At 34.0% G+C, this 20,000-nt stretch overlaps 1 protein-coding gene across 1 annotated transcript in view; it reads left to right on the top strand.

Annotated features, from left to right (window-relative positions):
- The first annotated feature begins 5,524 nt into the window (after positions 1-5,524).
- Positions 5,525-20,000, top strand: part of LOC137646520 (uncharacterized protein slr1819-like) — a 37,687-nt gene continuing 23,211 nt past the window's right edge. Inside the window, exons 1-2 of the mRNA XM_068379627.1 lie at positions 5,525-5,665; positions 16,766-17,965. Coding sequence (XP_068235728.1) covers positions 5,525-5,665; positions 16,766-17,965 — 1,341 coding nt within the window. The remainder of the gene's footprint in view (positions 5,666-16,765; positions 17,966-20,000) is intronic.

The raw sequence follows: 20,000 nt of genomic DNA, 5'->3' as shown, positions 1-20,000 counted from the left end.
AAAAAGGAGAAGAGTCCATTGCTTTGCACACATCGAAATATACTAAAACCAGACCTTTTATGAAGAAAATAATTATCTAGTCTGGCAAATTATAAATGATAAGGGTTCTAGGTGATATTTTAAGGAAATAATATCTTGCCTATGCAATAAAGAGTAAGTGTCTGACAACATTATATATATATATATATATATATATATATATATATATATATATATATATATATATATATATATATATATATATATATATATAATCTATAATAGATTTCGTAAATTTAGACGTGTTTTTCATGTTCAATTAAGCCATGTATGATCAGCCACTCGTGACTAAGTGATACCTCACTGTTGTTACAAGTTTCCTAGACCAGGGTTCGATTCCCGGTCGGTCAGAAAGTATTGTCTTTGATATTAACAACAACAACAATAATAATAATAATAATAATAATAATAATAATAATAATAATAATATATTTTGGGAGTAGACCCTCTTTTGAGCAGGTTATATTGAAAGTGATTGCTGCCTCAGTGGCGTTAATTTTGTAATTAACTTTTCCTATTGTTCTTATTATCATTTTCTCTTCATTGCTAAAATTCGCCAGTCACTGGGAAAGGGACATATTACCATTAGGAAGTTGATGAAGACCATATCATTCAGAATTCATCTTTAATATATCACAACACACTATAAAAATACAGATGATACATACAAAGTATGAAACACAATCACAATGTTAGTGTGCACAAAGTGATGGTCACTTATGTGCAAAAAAAAATTATGAATTACGTGGAGTTAAGTATAACACATCCTTCAACTCAACCGGTTTCAAGCAGTGAGAAGGTTTTCTACTCATTATCAAGAGTGAACTGTGACGCAGGTGTTCTTGTGAGAGCTTATATACAGAGTCCCGCTTTGACATTACATGCTTATTGGTCAAGGACCGGCCGAAGGCGGAGACCATTAATCCTGGGAGGTAGTGGCCTCTGGCTAGCCGGCGTGTTTGGTTGGATTAATGGCTCTGGTTCTGTCTGGAGATAATCCATGCTTGTGACCTTCAGCTACATAATTCCTGTTATTGTCTTTATTGCCTGAACTATTGTTGGTGGTAGACCTTATACACGTTGGCAATAAGGTCCCTTCTTGTGTGGTGTTGAGGTCAGGTCTTCCTTTTCGAATGAAAAGAGCTTCCATTATCCTGAAGCGTCTGCTGTCAGGGGCACGGCCGATAATGGTTACATTTTTTACTATATGCTTCCTTGTTATCTTGAAATTATGTTTTTGGAGGCAATGGATTTCTATTGTACCCTGTTGCACGTGGTAAGATAATCTCTTGAATAGACGCATCGTCGTCATCCCAATGTAGGTGCCAGGACATTCCTGGACAGGGCATTTATATCGGTACACTACGTTGGTCTTTTTCAAGTCATCTTGCATGGCAGGGGTAGGGTTGTTTTTCATTATCAGGTCTCGTGTTTTTGCTGATTGATAATAAATTATTTAGTTGATTTCGGTATCCTCTGGTGTGGCAAAAACTTTGTTTTTTATTATATTTTTTTTCATTTTTTTATTTCTTTCTTGATCTGCCGATTAATGTCCTTATTCGTGAAGCCCTTATTCACTAGAATTTTAGTAATTCTGTCGAGTTTCTCGTGGGTGCCTCTCCACAAAGAACAGTGAGAAATGGCTCTCCGAACAAAAGCCTTTGTTGGTTTCACGTACACCGAGGTATTAAAGCTGTTATTGTTTGTCTCTACAAGGAAATCAAGGAAGGGGAGGCGTCCTTGGAGGCTGTGCTCGAGTGTGAACCTGAGCGAGCTGCATTCCTCAAAAATACGTCGCAGTTCTTCTATGTACTTCACATTGGCCGTTTTTTTACGAAAGTATCGTCAATGTAGTGCACATAGAGGTCTGGTTTGCTGATTTTTTTTTAAACTTTCTCCTCAACTACTCCCATATGAAAATCAGCAAAGAGGACGGCTAAAGGGGACCCCATATCGACGCCATCTTTCTTAATATATATAAATATATATATATATATATATATATATATATATATATATATATATATATATATATATATATATATATATATATATTTATATATATATATATATAGATATATATATATATATATATATATATATATATATATATATATATATATATATATATGGCCCTTATGTGTAGTAAAAGGGGCTCTCTTTGTGCCTATTTCTAATAATGCACGGAGAACGGCCTCGGGAACGTTGAGAATGGGTGTAGTTGTATCCCTATAAACTCGGACCATTATGAAGTCTATTGTTTCACTCCCGGGAACGTTAGTAAATAGGGTCTCGACATCCATGGAGGCAATAACTCCGTCACCTGTGTAATTTTTCAGTTTTTCCAGGAATTCTGCCGATGATGTCACACAATGTATATTGGGAATATAGGGTGTGAGCAAGGTGTTCAGTCTCTCTGCAAGCTGGTGTGTAGGGGCAGGGCACTGGCTGATAATAAGCCGGAGAGGGTTCCCTTGCTTGTGTGTTTTTACATATCTGTATAAGTAGCCCAGCCCAAAATCACTTGAAATAGGTGGCATATGGACGGCGTTGGTGGCAGCATTGATGGTTTGTACAATCTGGTTTGCTTCCCTCTTTATATCCTCTGTGGGGTTTCGGGACAAGCGTTTAAATTTTGAGGTATCAGCCAAAATCCGATCTAGTTTTTCATGGTACTCCTCTGTATTTATGAGAATGAAGGTGGTAGTTTTGTCTGCACGGTGTGCAGTGATGCCTTTTTGCCTTCTAAGAGCCTTGGTAGCATTTCTCATCTCCTTCGTGACGATCCCGCTCCAGTGTTAGCCACGGTCAGTGAGGGCTTCTGCCAAGAGAAGGGGTTGGAGGACATCAGTCGTCCGTAGGGCACCTCTACATTCATTTTTTTTGGATGGTGTCAAGGAGGAGCTTGATTTCCATTCTTTTGTCAGTCGGTTTTGGTTTGGTCATCTAATGGCAATTAAGGCCTAAGCATAGTATTTCTTCTTGAGAAGGCGTAGGAACGTAATTCGTGAGATTAATGTATTCTTGCCTCTTTTCTGGGATCCTAAGTTTGCCTCCATGATATTAATGAGTGTTCTTATTACAGTTTTGATCCGATTTCGTTGGTCTTTCTCTTCTAGATTATCAAGGAGGTAAGAGATATTTTCCAGTAGGTAAGGTGATTCCTTTGTTAGTGATTATCATCAGATTGGCTTTCATCAGTCTCTTCAATAATACTGTGGTTTAGATTGTCTTGTTCCTCTCTCTCTCAATGTATCCAAGAGCCTCTTTAGAAGGGCGTGCTTGGTCAACGGCAATGTTCTGGATTTCAGCCCCGTTCATTCTGCAGGCAAGCAAGTCGTGCATAAAAATCTTTCTTTTCATGCAGTTTATTTAACTATTATATTTTCCGGATATTTTTTGGACAATTATGAAAAAATTAACAACTAGGATACAAAGCAATTATTTATTAAAGTCCACAAAGGCTCTCAAACACTATCTTATCTAGATAACATAAGATTAAGTGAGCTCTTGCTGGAGTGGAGGTGACTTAAGTTAGAAAAAATAATACATATCGATATCAATTGCGAAATTTATTGAAGGAAATGTAGTGTGCTATATAAAGCTTGTTTTATCTGAAGATGCTGCAACATATCTAGCGTCAATTGTAGATTTAGAACCGTCAGCATATACATATACATACACACACACACACACACACACATATATATATATATATATATATATATATATATATATATATATATATATATATATATATATATATATATATATATATGTACATATGAAATATATATATATATATATATATATATATATATATATATATATATATATCATATATATGTATACATATACATACATATACATATGCATATATATTTCAAATAAGCCATATATATTAATAAATTAAAGTCTGGATTCTCTTAACGACCTCGGGATCAGAGCCCAAGGCGGAACCGCCCAAAGACTATGATATCGGACCAGCGGGGATTTGAACCCTCGCCAGGATATCTGTATGCCAGTGACCATACCACTCCGCCACGAAGGAAGATAAAAGTCAATGACAATTCTTCTATACATATACCTGTCAAATTCAGGTTTTCTGTACTGAGAATTGAAATCAACCCATCTTCACCATCATAGCTAATTGGTAGGTTTGGGAAAAATTACACAGGTGACGGAGTTATTGCCTCCATGAATGTCGAGACCCTATTTACTAACGTTCCCGGGAGTGAAACAATAGACTTCATAATGGTCCGAGTTTATAGGGATACAACTACACCCATTCTCAACGTTCCCCAGGCCGTTCTCCGTGCATTATTAGAAATAGGCACAAAGAGAGCCCCTTTTACTACACATAAGGGCCATATATATATATATATATATATATATATATATATATATATATATATATATATATATATATATATATTAAGAAAGATGGCGTCGATATGGGGTCCCCTTTAGCCGTCCTCTTTGCTGATTTTCATATGGGAGTAGTTGAGGAGAAAGTTTAAAAAAAAATCAGCAAACCAGACCTCTATGTGCACTACATTGACGATACTTTCGTAAAAAAACGGCCAATGTGAAGTACATAGAAGAACTGCGACGTATTTTTGAGGAATGCAGCTCGCTCAGGTTCACACTCGAGCACAGCCTCCAAGGACGCCTCCCCTTCCTTGATTTCCTTGTAGAGACAAACAATAACAGCTTTAATACCTCGGTGTACGTGAAACCAACAAAGGCTTTTGTTCGGAGAGCCATTTCTCACTGTTCTTTGTGGAGAGGCACCCACGAGAAACTCGACAGAATTACTAAAATTCTAGTGAATAAGGGCTTCACGAATAAGGACATTAATCGGCAGATCAAGAAAGAAATAAAAAAATGAAAAAAATATAATAAAAAACAAAGTTTTTGCCACACCAGAGGATACCGAAATCAACTAAATAATTTATTATCAATCAGCAAAAACACGAGACCTGATAATGAAAAACAACCCTACCCCTGCCATGCAAGATGACTTGAAAAAGACCAACGTAGTGTACCGATATAAATGCCCTGTCCAGGAATGTCCTGGCACCTACATTGGGATGACGACGATGCGTCTATTCAAGAGATTATCTTACCACGTGCAACAGGGTACAATAGAAATCCATTGCCTCCAAAAACATAATTTCAAGATAACAAGGAAGCATATAGTAAAAAATGTAACCATTATCGGCCGTGCCCCTGACAGCAGACGCTTCAGGATAATGGAAGCTCTTTTCATTCGAAAAGGAAGACCTGACCTCAACACCACACAAGAAGGGACCTTATTGCCAACGTGTATAAGGTCTACCACCAACAATAGTTCAGGCAATAAAGACAATAACAGGAATTATGTAGCTGAAGGTCACAAGCATGGATTATCTCCAGACAGAACCAGAGCCATTAATCCAACCAAACACGCCGGCTAGCCAGAGGCCACTACCTCCCAGGATTAATGGTCTCCGCCTTCGGCCGGTCCTTGACCAATAAGCATGTAATGTCAAAGCGGGACTCTGTATATAAGCTCTCACAAGAACACCTGCGTCACAGTTCACTCTTGATAATGAGTAGAAAACCTTCTCACTGCTTGAAACCGGTTGAGTTGAAGGATGTGTTATACTTAACTCCACGTAATTCATAATTTTTTTTTGCACATAAGTGACCATCACTTTGTGCACACTAACATTGTGATAGTGTTTCATACTTTGTATGTATCATCTGTATTTTTATAGTGTGTTGTGATATATTAAAGATGAATTCTGAATGATATGGTCTTCATCAACTTCCTAATGGTAATATGTCCTTTTCCCAGTGACTGGCGAATTTTAGCAATGAAGAGAAAATGATAATAAGAACAATAGGAAAAGTTAATTACAAAATTAACGCCACTGAGGCAGCAATCACTTTCAATATAACCTGCTCAAAAGAGGGTCTACTCCCAAAATATATTATTATTATTATTATTATTATTATTGTTATTATTATTATTATTATTATTATTATTATTATTATTATTATTGTTGTTGTTGTTAATATCAAAGACAATACTTTCTGACCGACCGGGAATTGAACCCTGGTCTAGGAAACTTGTAACAACAGTGAGGTATCACTAAGTCACGAAGTGGCTGATCACACATGGCTTAATTGAACATGAAAAACACGTCTAAATTTACAAAATCTATTATAGATTATATATATATATATATATATATATATATATATATATATATATATATATATATATATATATATATATATATGTATATATATATATATATATATATATATATATATATATATATATATATATATATATATATATATATATATATATATATATATAATGTTGTCATACACTTACTCTTTATTGCATAGGCAAGATATTATTTCCTTAAAATATCACCTAGAACCCTTATCATTTATAATTTGCCAGACTAGATAATTATTTTCTTCATAAAAGGTCTGGTTTTAGTATATTTCGATGTGTGCAAAGCAATGGACTCTTCTCCTTTTTCTTCTCCATCTAAAAGTCTAAGTCTGAAAGAGAAACGACTACATTCCACCGAGAGGGGGCCAGGGTTGGCACATTGGTTATCCAGTGGAACTACAGCCATGTGGTTACTTCTTTTGGAAAGGTCCTTGACTGGGGTTCGAGTTCCAATCAAGCACGATAGTTTCTTGTAGTGTCTGCAGCTATCCTTGTGAGCTAAGGAACAGGAGGGTTTGGGGAAGCATATAAGTCTACCTTCTGAGTCATTAACACCCATTTCTGGTCCTCCCTGGTCCTAGCTTGGGTGGAGAGGAGCCTTTGGCACTGGTCATATGTATTTAAGTGCAATGTCCTGCTAATCAAGGCAGTGTCACTGTCCCTTGGATCTGCCATTCATGAGCAGCCTTTACACCTTTAAACAGAAGCCTGTCAATACTAATCCAATTCGTAAGGACGATATTCCGCTCTAGATATCCTAACAGTTTTCACTCCATGAAAAAATCCTTCAATAAATTGTTTCACGCTAATTTTCTTTGCATATATTTTTACAAAATTATTAAAGTTAGACCATTAAAAAAATACAAAGACATAATATATCTTCGTAAAATTTCGTGTTACTATTAGTCTTGTTATATTTATTGGAATATTATCTAAAAGGTACAAACTTAAGAATAAATTCGACTAGTGATGAAGAAAGATACTTCTGAATAGAATTTCTTCAATATGAGAGTATTGGATTAGTAATCATCCGAAGTGTCACAGTCCATAGGTAATATGGAAAACATGAAGCTTTAAGGGTTGGTAGAAAATATTTATCAGACTTAATAATTCCATTTTCATTAAATTTGAGCTTCAATTTAATCAATTCATTAAAGAAATTAAAGTATTTATCATTCAACTTTTATGTGGTACGTGAATAAAAAAGAAAATCTCTCGATGACGGCTCTCATATCCGAAGCTAAACTTTCCTTTCGACTAAATTCCATAAAGCTGCGTTTCTCGGCAAGACAGATATTTAAAGGGATATTGAGAGTCGGGAAAAATTCAATGGCTTGAACAGACATTTCTGAAATATCATTGGAATCTCTCTTCTTTCAAAAGCGGTAATGGATTTAGCAATCACATTGAGAAAATCCATTAACAAAAATGAACCTCGCAAAGTTTTTGGACAGAAGATTGATTCCTCTCTCTCTCTCTCTCTCTCTCTCTCTCTCTCTCTCTCTCTCTCTCTCTCTCTCTCTCTCTCTCTCTCTCTCTCTCTCTCTAAATAGATCCACAAATGCATTTTATTCCAAAGTACTTTAATATACACAGGATTTGAGTAAAAGAATTTACATGCACATATGAATTGGAGGTTTACTTTTGATATATATATATATATATATATATATATATATATATATGTATATATATATATATATATATATATATATATATATACATATATATGTATATATACATACATATATATATATATATATATATATATATATATATATATATATATATATATATATATATATGTATGTATATATATATATATATATATATATATACACATATACATATATATATATATATATATATATATATATATATATATATATATATATATGTGTGTGTGTGTGTGTGTGTTTGTATATATATATATATATATATATATATATATATATATATATATATATATATATATAGATATAGATATAGATATAGATATATATATATATATATATATATATATATATATATATATATATATATATATATATCCATTTTATATACAAGGGTAAATTCATACACAAATAAAAGTACCAACATGTATGCAGTATATATAGGATATCTAGAGAATCAGTAAAATTTACAAAATGTATATTAAAAATGGCGTTCTTGAATTTCCTCCTCTAATAATTACACGTCATTTTGACCCTCCTGGCAAAACTTTAATCAGGTTATTCAATTATCTTTTGAATAGTAGTAGTAGTAGTAGTAGTAGTAGTAGTAGTAGTAGTAGTAGTAGTAGTAGTAGTAGTAGTAGTAACACGGTAATTATTAAATGCTAACGAATATACATACATTTGGAGTAGGGCTAAGTTCTGACCAGATGGCAGCACATGCTCTTGCTGTTAAATAAATAACTCAGCGAAATAAACATAAAGTGAGTTTAGGCTAATGAGCATAATGCAAAGAGAGAAACACATACTTATATAGATTATTGCTTATATACATGCATTTATGCATGTATGTGTGTATGCATTCAAAATCAGTTTCCTTTAAATAAGCGCTCTCAAGATAAAAATCACAGACATTTATCTTTTAAATATTACCTAATGATGAAACTTAATGAGTTTAACAGTATCTTATTATTAGATCTCCAATTCCTACTATACCATCGAATTGACACTTATTTTTTACTGCCACTTTTCTTCCTTTCTAAAGATGTATTTTCATTAGAATCGTTTTGCATAATTACTTTTAGTCAAACTATTAACTTTCATTTTATTTTCGTTTATATTCGACATCCAACCTTCACGTCCACAAATGTGAGTAGAATTAATTCAACATTATACAAAAGTCCTTTGAAATGCAAAATATAGATGGCCGAGTAAATTGGAATTTTGTATCCTGAAATTTTTCTTTTTTATAATTATCGTAATATTTGTCAAACATTTACAGAGATTTCAAGCTATACATATTTGAGCATATTCAAGATTGTTAAATTATATCTTCATTTAGTTTTATCATGAAAAGAAGGAAGAACTTTATCGATTCAACTTTTGACTTCTTCCATATCATTTCTTCTCTATGTTGTGGACGCTTTTTAACATCATTATTTTTCCGGTCACGCAACTGTTTCATAAAAGTTTTGTTTTTCTGATATTAATTTGATTTTTCATTTCTTCAAAGTCCAAATCATCACACTCGATATATATACTTCACGTTATTCGTAGTGACTAGTATTTTCTATTTTAGAGATTAATTGAATACTAATCTTACAGTGCTTTGCGTGTGCTTAGAAATAATGTCAAATTAGATCCAGCTGCTGTAGATTGTGCGAAAATTTTCAACTTAAAAGCCCTCCTCCGGAGAAAAGCTCCTGGCAATCAGCAACATCAGCTAATTCGACAGTTCTAAACATAAGTAAAGTACTGTAAACTTACTTTTCAATTTTTTAAGCACATGGAGATACCGGCCACTAAAAATAATGTACAGTATGCTTGTGTAACTGAACTATAACGAGATTAAAACAAATAAGTGGTCTACTGTGAAGGTTTATGTAAACGATACTTCATGTCGACTGATGTTTCCTTGCACTTGATTTAAGCAAATTAATGAATTGGAGGTATCATAGTGTGATTAACAACAAAAGATATTAGAAAAAAAAAATGTTAGTATGACAAAAGGACAAATGTAAATGAATAGCAACACTAAAGATATCACATTACAACACATTACAATGTACTTTCAATTTATTATTTAAACATTCCTCGTTGGCTTCAATTCAACAAATGTGAGTTATACTGTATATATAATCTTATATTACACGTTTAACTTGAATTTAATACAGCGTAGGCAGACCTCACTTTAACTAGATGTTAATTTTCTGAAATATTTATTATGATACTAATAATACTACTTCATGGTCGTATATAAATATATATATATATATATATATATATATATATATATATATATATATATATATATATATATTTATATATACATATATATAAATATATAAAGATATATATATATATATATATATATATATATATATATATATATATACATATATATATATATATGTATATATATATATATATATATATATATATATATATATATATATATATATATATATATATATATATATATATATATGTATATATATATATATATATATATATATATATATATATATATATATATGTATATATATATATATATATATATATATATACATACATATATATATATATATATATATATATATATATATATATATATATATATCTATATGTATATATATTTATATATGTATATATATATAAATATATATATATATATATATATATATATATATATATATATATATATACATATATATATATATACATATATATAAATATATATATATATATATATATATATATATATATATATATATATATATATGTATATATATATATATATATATATATATATATATACTTATATATGAATATATATATATATATATATATATATATATATATATATATATATATATATATATATGTGTGTGTGTGTGTATATGTATATATTTATATATACATATATATATATATATATATATATATATATATATATATATATATATATATATATATATATATATATATATATTCCTCTCTCTCTCTCTCTCTCTCTCTCTCTCTCTCTCTCTCTCTCTCTCTCTCTCTCTCTCTCTCTCTCTCTCTCTCTCTCTCTCTCTCTCTCCTAAAAACACACACACCCCACATGGATAATCTCATACTTGATTTATATTATTAAATAATTCATCACATAAAATCCAATTTTTTTTTTACTCAGAACTCAATATGGTCTTTTCCTTCTAAATAATTCCCTAAGACTTGTACCCTGAAAGCTCCTTTTGTGAGTACTGGTTCTTTTGACTATCAATGTGTTCTTATGATCAATTTTAATAATTTTCTTATATTGAATCGGATACTTTCTTTGAGTCTTAAGGGAAATATATTTTGATATAAAAATTGTGGCATTTTCTGCCACTCTGTGTAATGAATTTCCCTTGAAAACCCCATAATATATCAGCAGAAATAAAAGTGAATATGTATCGATTTTGTTGGTAAATGACCCCACATCTCCAAGGAAGAAAACACAAAACGATGGGAAGGATATGGAAAATATAATTTTTATAGTAAGAATATAAAATGGTCAGAAATAAATGAAGAATTGAACAAAGAATGGAAAAATTTATTCGTAAGTGATAATATACAGGTAAATACGGACATACTGTACAAAATACTGAAGAAAATTGTTGAAAAATATATACCGAAAAAAACAATAAACAACAGACATGCATACCAAGAGACAGAGGGATCTTATTTCAGAAAATTAGAAAGTGGAAGAAAAATCTTGCAAAAGAAAAAAATGTATGGAAAATGATGGAAATGAAAAGTAAGATAGGAAATACAGAACAAAAGATTATACAATCGATTGAAAGAAAATGAAAAAAAAAAGGCTTAGAAGAAAGGACACTTTAAAATATCCAAAAAAACCCAAAGTATTTTACTCCTATGCTAAAAATATGGATAAAGGGAGATTAGAAATAGGCCCTCTAAGAATTGAAGGACGGTTACCAAATAAAAAAAAGGGAAATATACAACATATTACCAGAAAAATATAAGAGTGAGTTCACGCCAAGAATTGCGAATGAGAATAATGAAACAGAAATGAGAGAAGAAAATGTTAAATATCTAACGGACATATATATTAATGCCGCAGATATTGTCAAGGCTATAAGCAAAATTAAAAATGGATCGGCAGCTGGACCAGATGGAGTTCCAACGATTTTATTAAAAAAAAAACTGCACACACTATTACGAAGCCGCTTGCAATACTGCTAAGACAAAGTGTAGATATGAGCGAGATATATGTTAAACATAAATTAGCGTATATATCCCCTATTTTCAAAAGTGGATCAAGACTAGAGGCAAGCAATTATAGAACTGTTAGTCTAAACATCACATATTATGAAAGCCTATGAGAGGGTAACAAAAAAGAAAATAATGAATCATTTGGTTAAAAATAATTTGTTTAATATAGGTCAACGCGGTTTTGTGGCCGGAAAAAGTACACAAACCCAACTGATAGAACACTAAGAAAACATATACAAAAATATGATAAATGAAAAAGACAGAGATGTGATCTATCTAGATTTTGCAAAAGCCTTTGACAAGGTAGACCATAATATATTAGAGAAAACAAAAGAGAAAGCATAATATTGTAGGAAAGATAGGAAAATGGGTAAAAGAATTCCTGCAAAACAGAAAACAGATAGTGGTTGCAAATGACGTGAAATCAGATGAAGATCAGGTAATATCTGGCATGCCACAAGGTACGGTATTAGCTGCACTGCTGTTTGTTATTATGATCTCAAACATAGACTGTGATGTTAAAAACTCTGTAGTGAGAAGTTTCGCCGATAACACAAGTATAAGTAGAGAAATTACTTGTGATGAAGATAGGAACTCAATACAAAAAGATCTAAACAAAATATATGAATGGGCGGAGATGAATAGGATGGTATTTAACTCCGATAAAATCGAATCAGTAAATTATGGAAACAGAGAAGGAATGGTATATGCATACAAGGGACGTAATAACGAGACAATCACAAACAAGGAAGCAATTAAAGACCTTTTTGTAATGTTGAATAGGAATATGTTATGCAACGACAAAATAGAAACACTGTTGGCTAAATGTAAAGCAAAAACGGGAATGCTATTCAGACACTTTAAAACAAGAAAAGCTGAACACATGATTATGCTTTACAAAACTTATGTACGTAGTACACTCGAGTACTGCAATGTGATATAGTACCCACACTACCAAAAGGATATTGCACAAACAGAGAGTGTACAAAGGTCCTATACTGCTAGAATAGAAGAAGTTAAGGACCTTGACTAATGGAAAAGACGTACATTTTTAAAACTATACAGTCTAGAAAGGAGAAGAGAACGCTACATGATATTATAAGCATGGAAGCAAATAGAAGGAATTACCGAAAACATCATAGAGCTAGAAATATCAGAAAGAGCAAGCCAGGTAGATTGATAGTGCCAAAAACTATACCAGGAAAACTAAGAAAGGTACACAGGACATTAATTCACTACGCACCAGCATCGATAATGCAGCGACTATTCAATGCGCTGCCAACTCATCTAAGAAACATATAGGAAGTGAGTGTAGATGTGTTTAGGAATAAGCTCGATAAATACCTAAGATGCATCCCAGACCATCCAAGACTGGAAGATGCAAAATACACCGGAAGATGCAAAATACAACGGAAGATGCATTAGCAACTCTGGTGGATATACGAGGTGCCTCACACTGAGGGACCTGGGGGAACCCAAACATAGAATAAGTCAATAAGGTAAGGTTGTATGGGAAACCTAATTAGCATAAGTTGATTGATGTAATTAAAAACGATTATTTTGTTAGATAAGATATATAATTTCATTTAGCTTATTATGATTTAAGACTACAGCATGGCCAGAAGGAATTTTAAATGAAAAAGTAAGTAATTTCTCAGATTTGCCAAACCCAACTACAACCAATATTATAACGATTTTATGATACAAAGATAATTTTGTTTGAATTAGGTACTTTTGATGCGAAATTAAAACTTTTTTCAGTAAGGTGTTTAATAAAACTTTGTTCATGAATTTCAGTTATTGAAATACTTTAAATAATTATCTGAGGAAGAATAATTAAGTAAGGTCGTAAAACCAAGTAGTATGGACGACCGGTTAAGAAGTGATTATTAGAGACTGATAAAAAAAATGATTTGTTACACAAACATAAAATACCCATATCTATGGCCATTTTTTTTAAACATATAGAAATTTGCTTGTTTGATTATCATGTCTGAGCACAATGTATTTGACAGCATTTGTATTTGGAAAATTTTAGTCAGCCGAGTATTTTCTTTCCAGTTTTCTTATTCATACTATATCATCCTATGCTAATTAAAAAAAAATGCACATACATAAACATTAATCTTGTAAACCTTTCTTTGGATCTTGGCTGCATTCATTTAAATCTTGGAAAACATAAATCCTGAACAATCGTGAACCATCTATGATTAAGTAGTATTTCATGGCACTACAGCAGTGGGTGATTTAACAGCTGTATCCCTGGTCGCTTCAGCAAACGTTGTGACATAAATGTAACCCAAGATTAAATATTTTATAAGACTACAGCCATGGGAATAGTTTCAAGTGTATCCCTTGTAGCTGCAGCAAGCTTTTGTTACGAAAAAAAAAAATAGTTTAACGAGGTTTGTCGTAGACGATACTTTCCTCTTAGAAAATCGAGGGTTTACTGTAGTCTGGAATAACTATCTATATTATTTGTTGCTTTGGGTTAAAGTTTATCTTTTTTTTCATTTATATTTATTGCACAATTGCTCGCAGAACTTCAAATGACCAGTAAGACCTCTTTTCATCTATAAGGATCAAGTTTCCAAATCAAATTTAGGTCAAATATTGCATAGCTTAATCTGTTATCATTTATGTAAATCAAAGCTATAAATCTCTTGATTAGCTGTATTTAGCAACGTAGGTGGTTAATGCTACCAGTGCACCTAGTGATATTCTTTTGACATTAAATAAAGGTCTTACAACGTTCTTTTGGCTTTAGTCTGTAGTCACTTTGTAGCTTTCTTTCTTTTTTAACTGAGAAGTTTTCCTCTATTGCAAACGATTGTTGCATGGCTTCCCAGGTTCCAGAGCCAGGCCTTCCGGCCCAAATTTCTAAATCTAATACATTTCATCAATCAATTTAGTCTGCCTATCCTTTATCCTAAATGGTTACATCTACGGGGGAAAAATATCTTGAATAATTCTTAGGATGACGACATTGAAACGATTTTAGAATATTCAACATTAAACTGGTAAATAGTCAAAGCTTAGTTTTTATTGTATTATCCTCAGAGATTTTGCAATGCTCTTTGTTGAATTCATATAGTGTGTTCGAAAGTTATTTCAAAGTTGGCAAATTAATTGACTTCGTGTCCGAGTACAAAGTTATTCTTTTTCGGAATAAGATGGAAGATCTCTTTGCAACAAAAGCTATTTCGTCTGCAGAAGTTTCCCCATGAATGTCAAGACTCAATTTTATTCATAAGTTTGAACACTGAATCTTTTGTCATTTTATTTCTTTTGAAATGTGGTGATTGAACATGTAACCTTGTTTTTTATTTCTGACATTTTTATTGGCGAAGAATTAAAATATATAACAAAGAATTTTAAGAATTAATTTAAAGTACTAGGCATTGAAGAGTCTTGAGAAATCATAATACTTGGTACAGATGATTTTGTATATTTTTTAAATAGACAAATGTATATTTATCTATATGAATACTCAGAACTCTCATGTGTGTGTGTATGCGCGCGCGCGCGCGTGTGTGTGTATAACTTGTGAGCAAATCTAATTGGTATTAGAATAACTTTCCGGATGAATAAGAGTTTCAGTTTCTAAGGACAGTTAATTTAGATATTTTTTTTCATTTTAGTTTTATCTTCTTACATTGCAGTAACTTCTTATGAATTTCAGTAAAATCACGATGATTATCATTGATTTGCAGAAACAGACTAACTGACTGCCACACTGACACTAGCTGACAGGTTAATTGGCTGAGAGGCTGGCTGGCTGGCTGGTTAGTTGGCTGACTGGCTGGCTAGCTGACTGGCTGACAGGCTGACAGGCTGGCTGACTGACAATGACAGACTGACACTGACTGACGGATTGACACTGACTGACAAATCAACGTTGATACTTACTGACTGACTGACTGACTAACTGACTGAACACCCAATAAAATGAGAAAGATACGATTAAATAATGGCATTGTTCTCGTTTCCCTTCTTTGTTTTTTATTTTTGTTTTTTGCCTTTCCCTATGTTCAGGATATATAAGTGATATATAGAAAAACATAAGACAAAGTAAACACTTATCATATTTTGATACTGCTGTTATTTTGACTTCACGCCTTAAAAGTACTTACTAAATATGCCAATTTTAAATCTGAAATAAATTAATATATTGTGTAAAGCAGAAACCTGAGAGAATTGACTTTTAAAAAAGTAAAACTATTAATGATGTGCTTTTTATGAAAACGGAAAAGTGCTATTCTCAACTTCCGCTCCAGAATCATCTGAAAACCCTAAACGATAATCAAATAATATTATTGAAAATTAATAAAACCATCATTGCGTCAGTGCGTTTAACAAGCACCATTTACATAAACACGATGCATCCGAATGGTTTGTGTTGTTCCGTGGAATATTCCATCCCTCCTTTCAGCCTCCCTCCGTCTAGCCTTCCTCCCTCTAGCGTCTCTACATCTAGCCTCCCTCCGTCTAGCCTCTCTACATCTTGCCTCCATCCGTCTAGCCTCCCTCCCCCTAGTATCTCTCCGTCTAGCCTCTCGTCAGTCTAGCCACCCCCCGTATAGCCTCCCTCCGTAGAGCTCCCTTCCGTCTAGCCTCCCTCCTTCTAGCCTCCGTTCGTTTAGCCTCCATCCGTCTAGCATCTCTCAGTCTAGCCTCCCTCTGTATAGCCTCCCTCCGTACAGCTTCCCTCCGTCTAGCCTCCCTACGTCCAGCCTCCCTCCGTCTAGCCTCTCTTCGTGTAGCCTCTCTTCGTCTAGCCTCCCTCCATCCACCCTCCCTCCATCTATCCTCCCTCTGTCCAGCCTCCCTCCGTCTAGCCTCTCACTGTCTAGCCTCTCTCCGTCTAGCCTCTCTTTGTGTAGCCTCTCTTCATCTAGCCTCCCTCCGTCCAGCCTCCCTCCACCTAGCCTCCCTCCATCCAGCCTCCTTCCGTAGAGCTTGCCTCCTTCTAGCCTCCCTTCGTTTATCCTCCTTCCGTCTAGCATCTCTCAGTCTACCCTCCCTCCGTACAGCCTCCCTCCGTACAGCTTCCCTCCGTCTAGCCTCCCTCCGTCCAGCCTCCCTCCGTCTAGCCTCTCTTCGTGTAGCCTCTCTTCGTCTAGCCTCCCTCCATCCACCCTCCCTCCATCTATCCTCCCTCTGTCCAGCCTCCCTCCGTCTAGCCTCTCACTGTCTAGCCTCTCTCCGTCTAGCCTCTCTTTGTGTAGCCTCTCTTCATCTAGCCTCCCTCCGTCCAGCCTCCCTCCACCTAGCCTCCCTCCATCCAGCCTCCTTCCGTAGAGCCTCCCTCCTTCTAGCCTCCCTTCGTTTATCCTCCTTCCGTCTAGCATCTCTCAGTCTACCCTCCCTCCGTACAGCCTCCCTTTGTACAGCTTCCCTCTGTCTACCCTCCCTCCATCCAGCCTCCCTCCATCCAGCCTCCCTCAGTCTAGCCTCCCTCTGTCTAGCCTCCCTCTGTCCAGCCACTCTCCGTCTAGCCTCTCTTCGTGTAGCCTCTCTTCATCTAGCCTCCCTCCGTCCAGCCTCCCTCCACCTAGCCTCCCTCCGTCCAGCCTCCTTCCGTAGAGCCTCCCTCTTTCTAGCCTCCCTTCGTTTAGCCTCCTTCCGTCTAGCATCTCTCAGTCTACACTCCCTCTGTACAGCCTCCCTTTGTACAGCTTCCCTCTGTCTAGCCTCCCTCCATACAGCCTCCCTCCGTCTAGCCTCCCTTTGTCTAGCCGAAGATCTGAATGTACTTGTAACCCACATTTGCATATATATGATTTTTATACTGATTATTTATGAAATAAGGACCATACAATTAAACAAAAGTAAAATTCCATAAAGTTACTCCCACATTTCTTGGGTTGCAATTGTGTCCAGCCTAAAATCTTGACCATGCTCCGCCCACAAGCATCGTAATTGGCCACCACTCAAATGGTCTCTGCTTCGCTCGAAAGTAAACATTGTTATTGCTCTTCTGTTTTGGCGAGATGTAGGCTGCATATTTACATATAATCTGTGTTATTGATATGATTACTATGTTTACATGAATCGTCTGTGAGAAGATGTCAGCCAATCACGATGCTGATTTTAGGCTGAACCTAGCCGTTTCCGTTTTTCGTCAAACAGTTTTCCTATCCCTCTAATGACCTTTTTGTCAGTTCAAATTCGATTCCAATTTTTGATTAAGTTGAAACTGATTCTGAGTAATTCGAGTCAAAACCAGTCTTTTTTCGTTCGCATCAACGTGAGAATGAAGAAAAAATCAAGTCCTAATGACGTCTCCTAATGAGGGTAATATTGCAACAGACATGTAAGTCGAGTTTATCTCCTGTGGGAGTCAAATTAAAGAGATAATCGCCAAGCTGAGATTGTGAGGCTGATGAATTTAAAGAGAAATGAAAAAGGAAAATTTATTTCGAGGGCTTGAACTCTCTTGCGTCGGGGATCACTACAGTTTGTATCATGAGAAAGCACGTCCTCGCTTGGAGTCTGAATTTACCTTGTTTATTTAATTTTCCCTTCTGTTAGTTTTCTTCTTCGTCTTCCTACGCTTAGTGCGAACGAGGATGAACTCAAATGTCGAGTCTGTATCTCACGTAAAAGCAAAATCTTTTGCTATTAAAGGTTTAAAGGCCGCTATTGAATGAGACAAGGGACAGTGACAGTGATTTCGCAGGACAATACCCTAGAGACTGAACATATATACATATGATCAGCGCCCTAGCCCCTTTCCACCCAAGCATGGACCCGGGAAGACCATGCAATAGCGGAGGATGATTCAGCAGGTAGACCTATAGGCTCCCCAAACCCCACCTATCTTTTGCTCACAAGGATGGTGAGGTTGCAGACACTAAAAAGAACTATCAAGCTTGACCAGGTCTCGAACGCGAGTCTGGCAGAACGCCAGGCAGGGACGTTTCCATTAGGCTATCACTAAATCTATTTCCAATCGGATAGAAATGGTTTTTAAAATGTTACAGCCAGACACATCATAGACTGAAAAATAGTGATAGTTAATTTCACTCTCAACATTAAGAACCATTATTTATGATGAATGAATTATACGCGTGTAATTTATAATCAATGAATATATTTTTTTCACTGAAGATTAAAATGATTTTCATATTTTTTAAATTGATATTAGAAATTCTCATATCCCAATCAGGACTTGAAAAAATATTTTCTTTTTGGAAAGGTCACTTCGATTTTAAGCAAAACAACTTATTCAGACCATATATGGTGTAAACGCTCCATCACTATAAGCTTCATCCTTTGCTATATAATGTTGATTTATGTGATGCTATTATCAAATCACGAAAATCAGTCACAAAAAATTCTTGAATGCCCAAGGTATGTTTTATAGATCAATTGCTATGTTCGTTAAGTAGAATAACTAGTTGAGATACATGTTTTAAACAAAAACAAATAAATCCATAATGTTTAAACCATTCAAAAAAAATGTTGAATTTTATCAATGGCTGTTTAGTTCATGCTCTTCGGGATTAGTGATTTGTTTTGTTGGCATCATCTACCATAATGATACTTAATTAATTCATTTATATTCATTTCGATTGTGATCACAAATATGTTTATTTACTTATCTATTTATGGATATATATATATATATATATATATATATATATATATATATATATATATATATATATATATATATCATCATCATCAAAATTATCGTCCATTGCTAATCCGCTATAGGTCAAAGACCTCAGACACGTCCTTCCACTTGCGTCTATTTAAGATATCTCTGTCAGTCTATACCC

This window comes from Palaemon carinicauda, chromosome 9 (genome assembly GCF_036898095.1).
Source record: "Palaemon carinicauda isolate YSFRI2023 chromosome 9, ASM3689809v2, whole genome shotgun sequence".
NCBI classification, from domain to species: Eukaryota; Metazoa; Arthropoda; class Malacostraca; order Decapoda; family Palaemonidae; genus Palaemon; species Palaemon carinicauda.
Note: the sequence above shows the minus strand (reverse complement) of the source record. Positions and strands in the feature narration are given on the sequence as shown.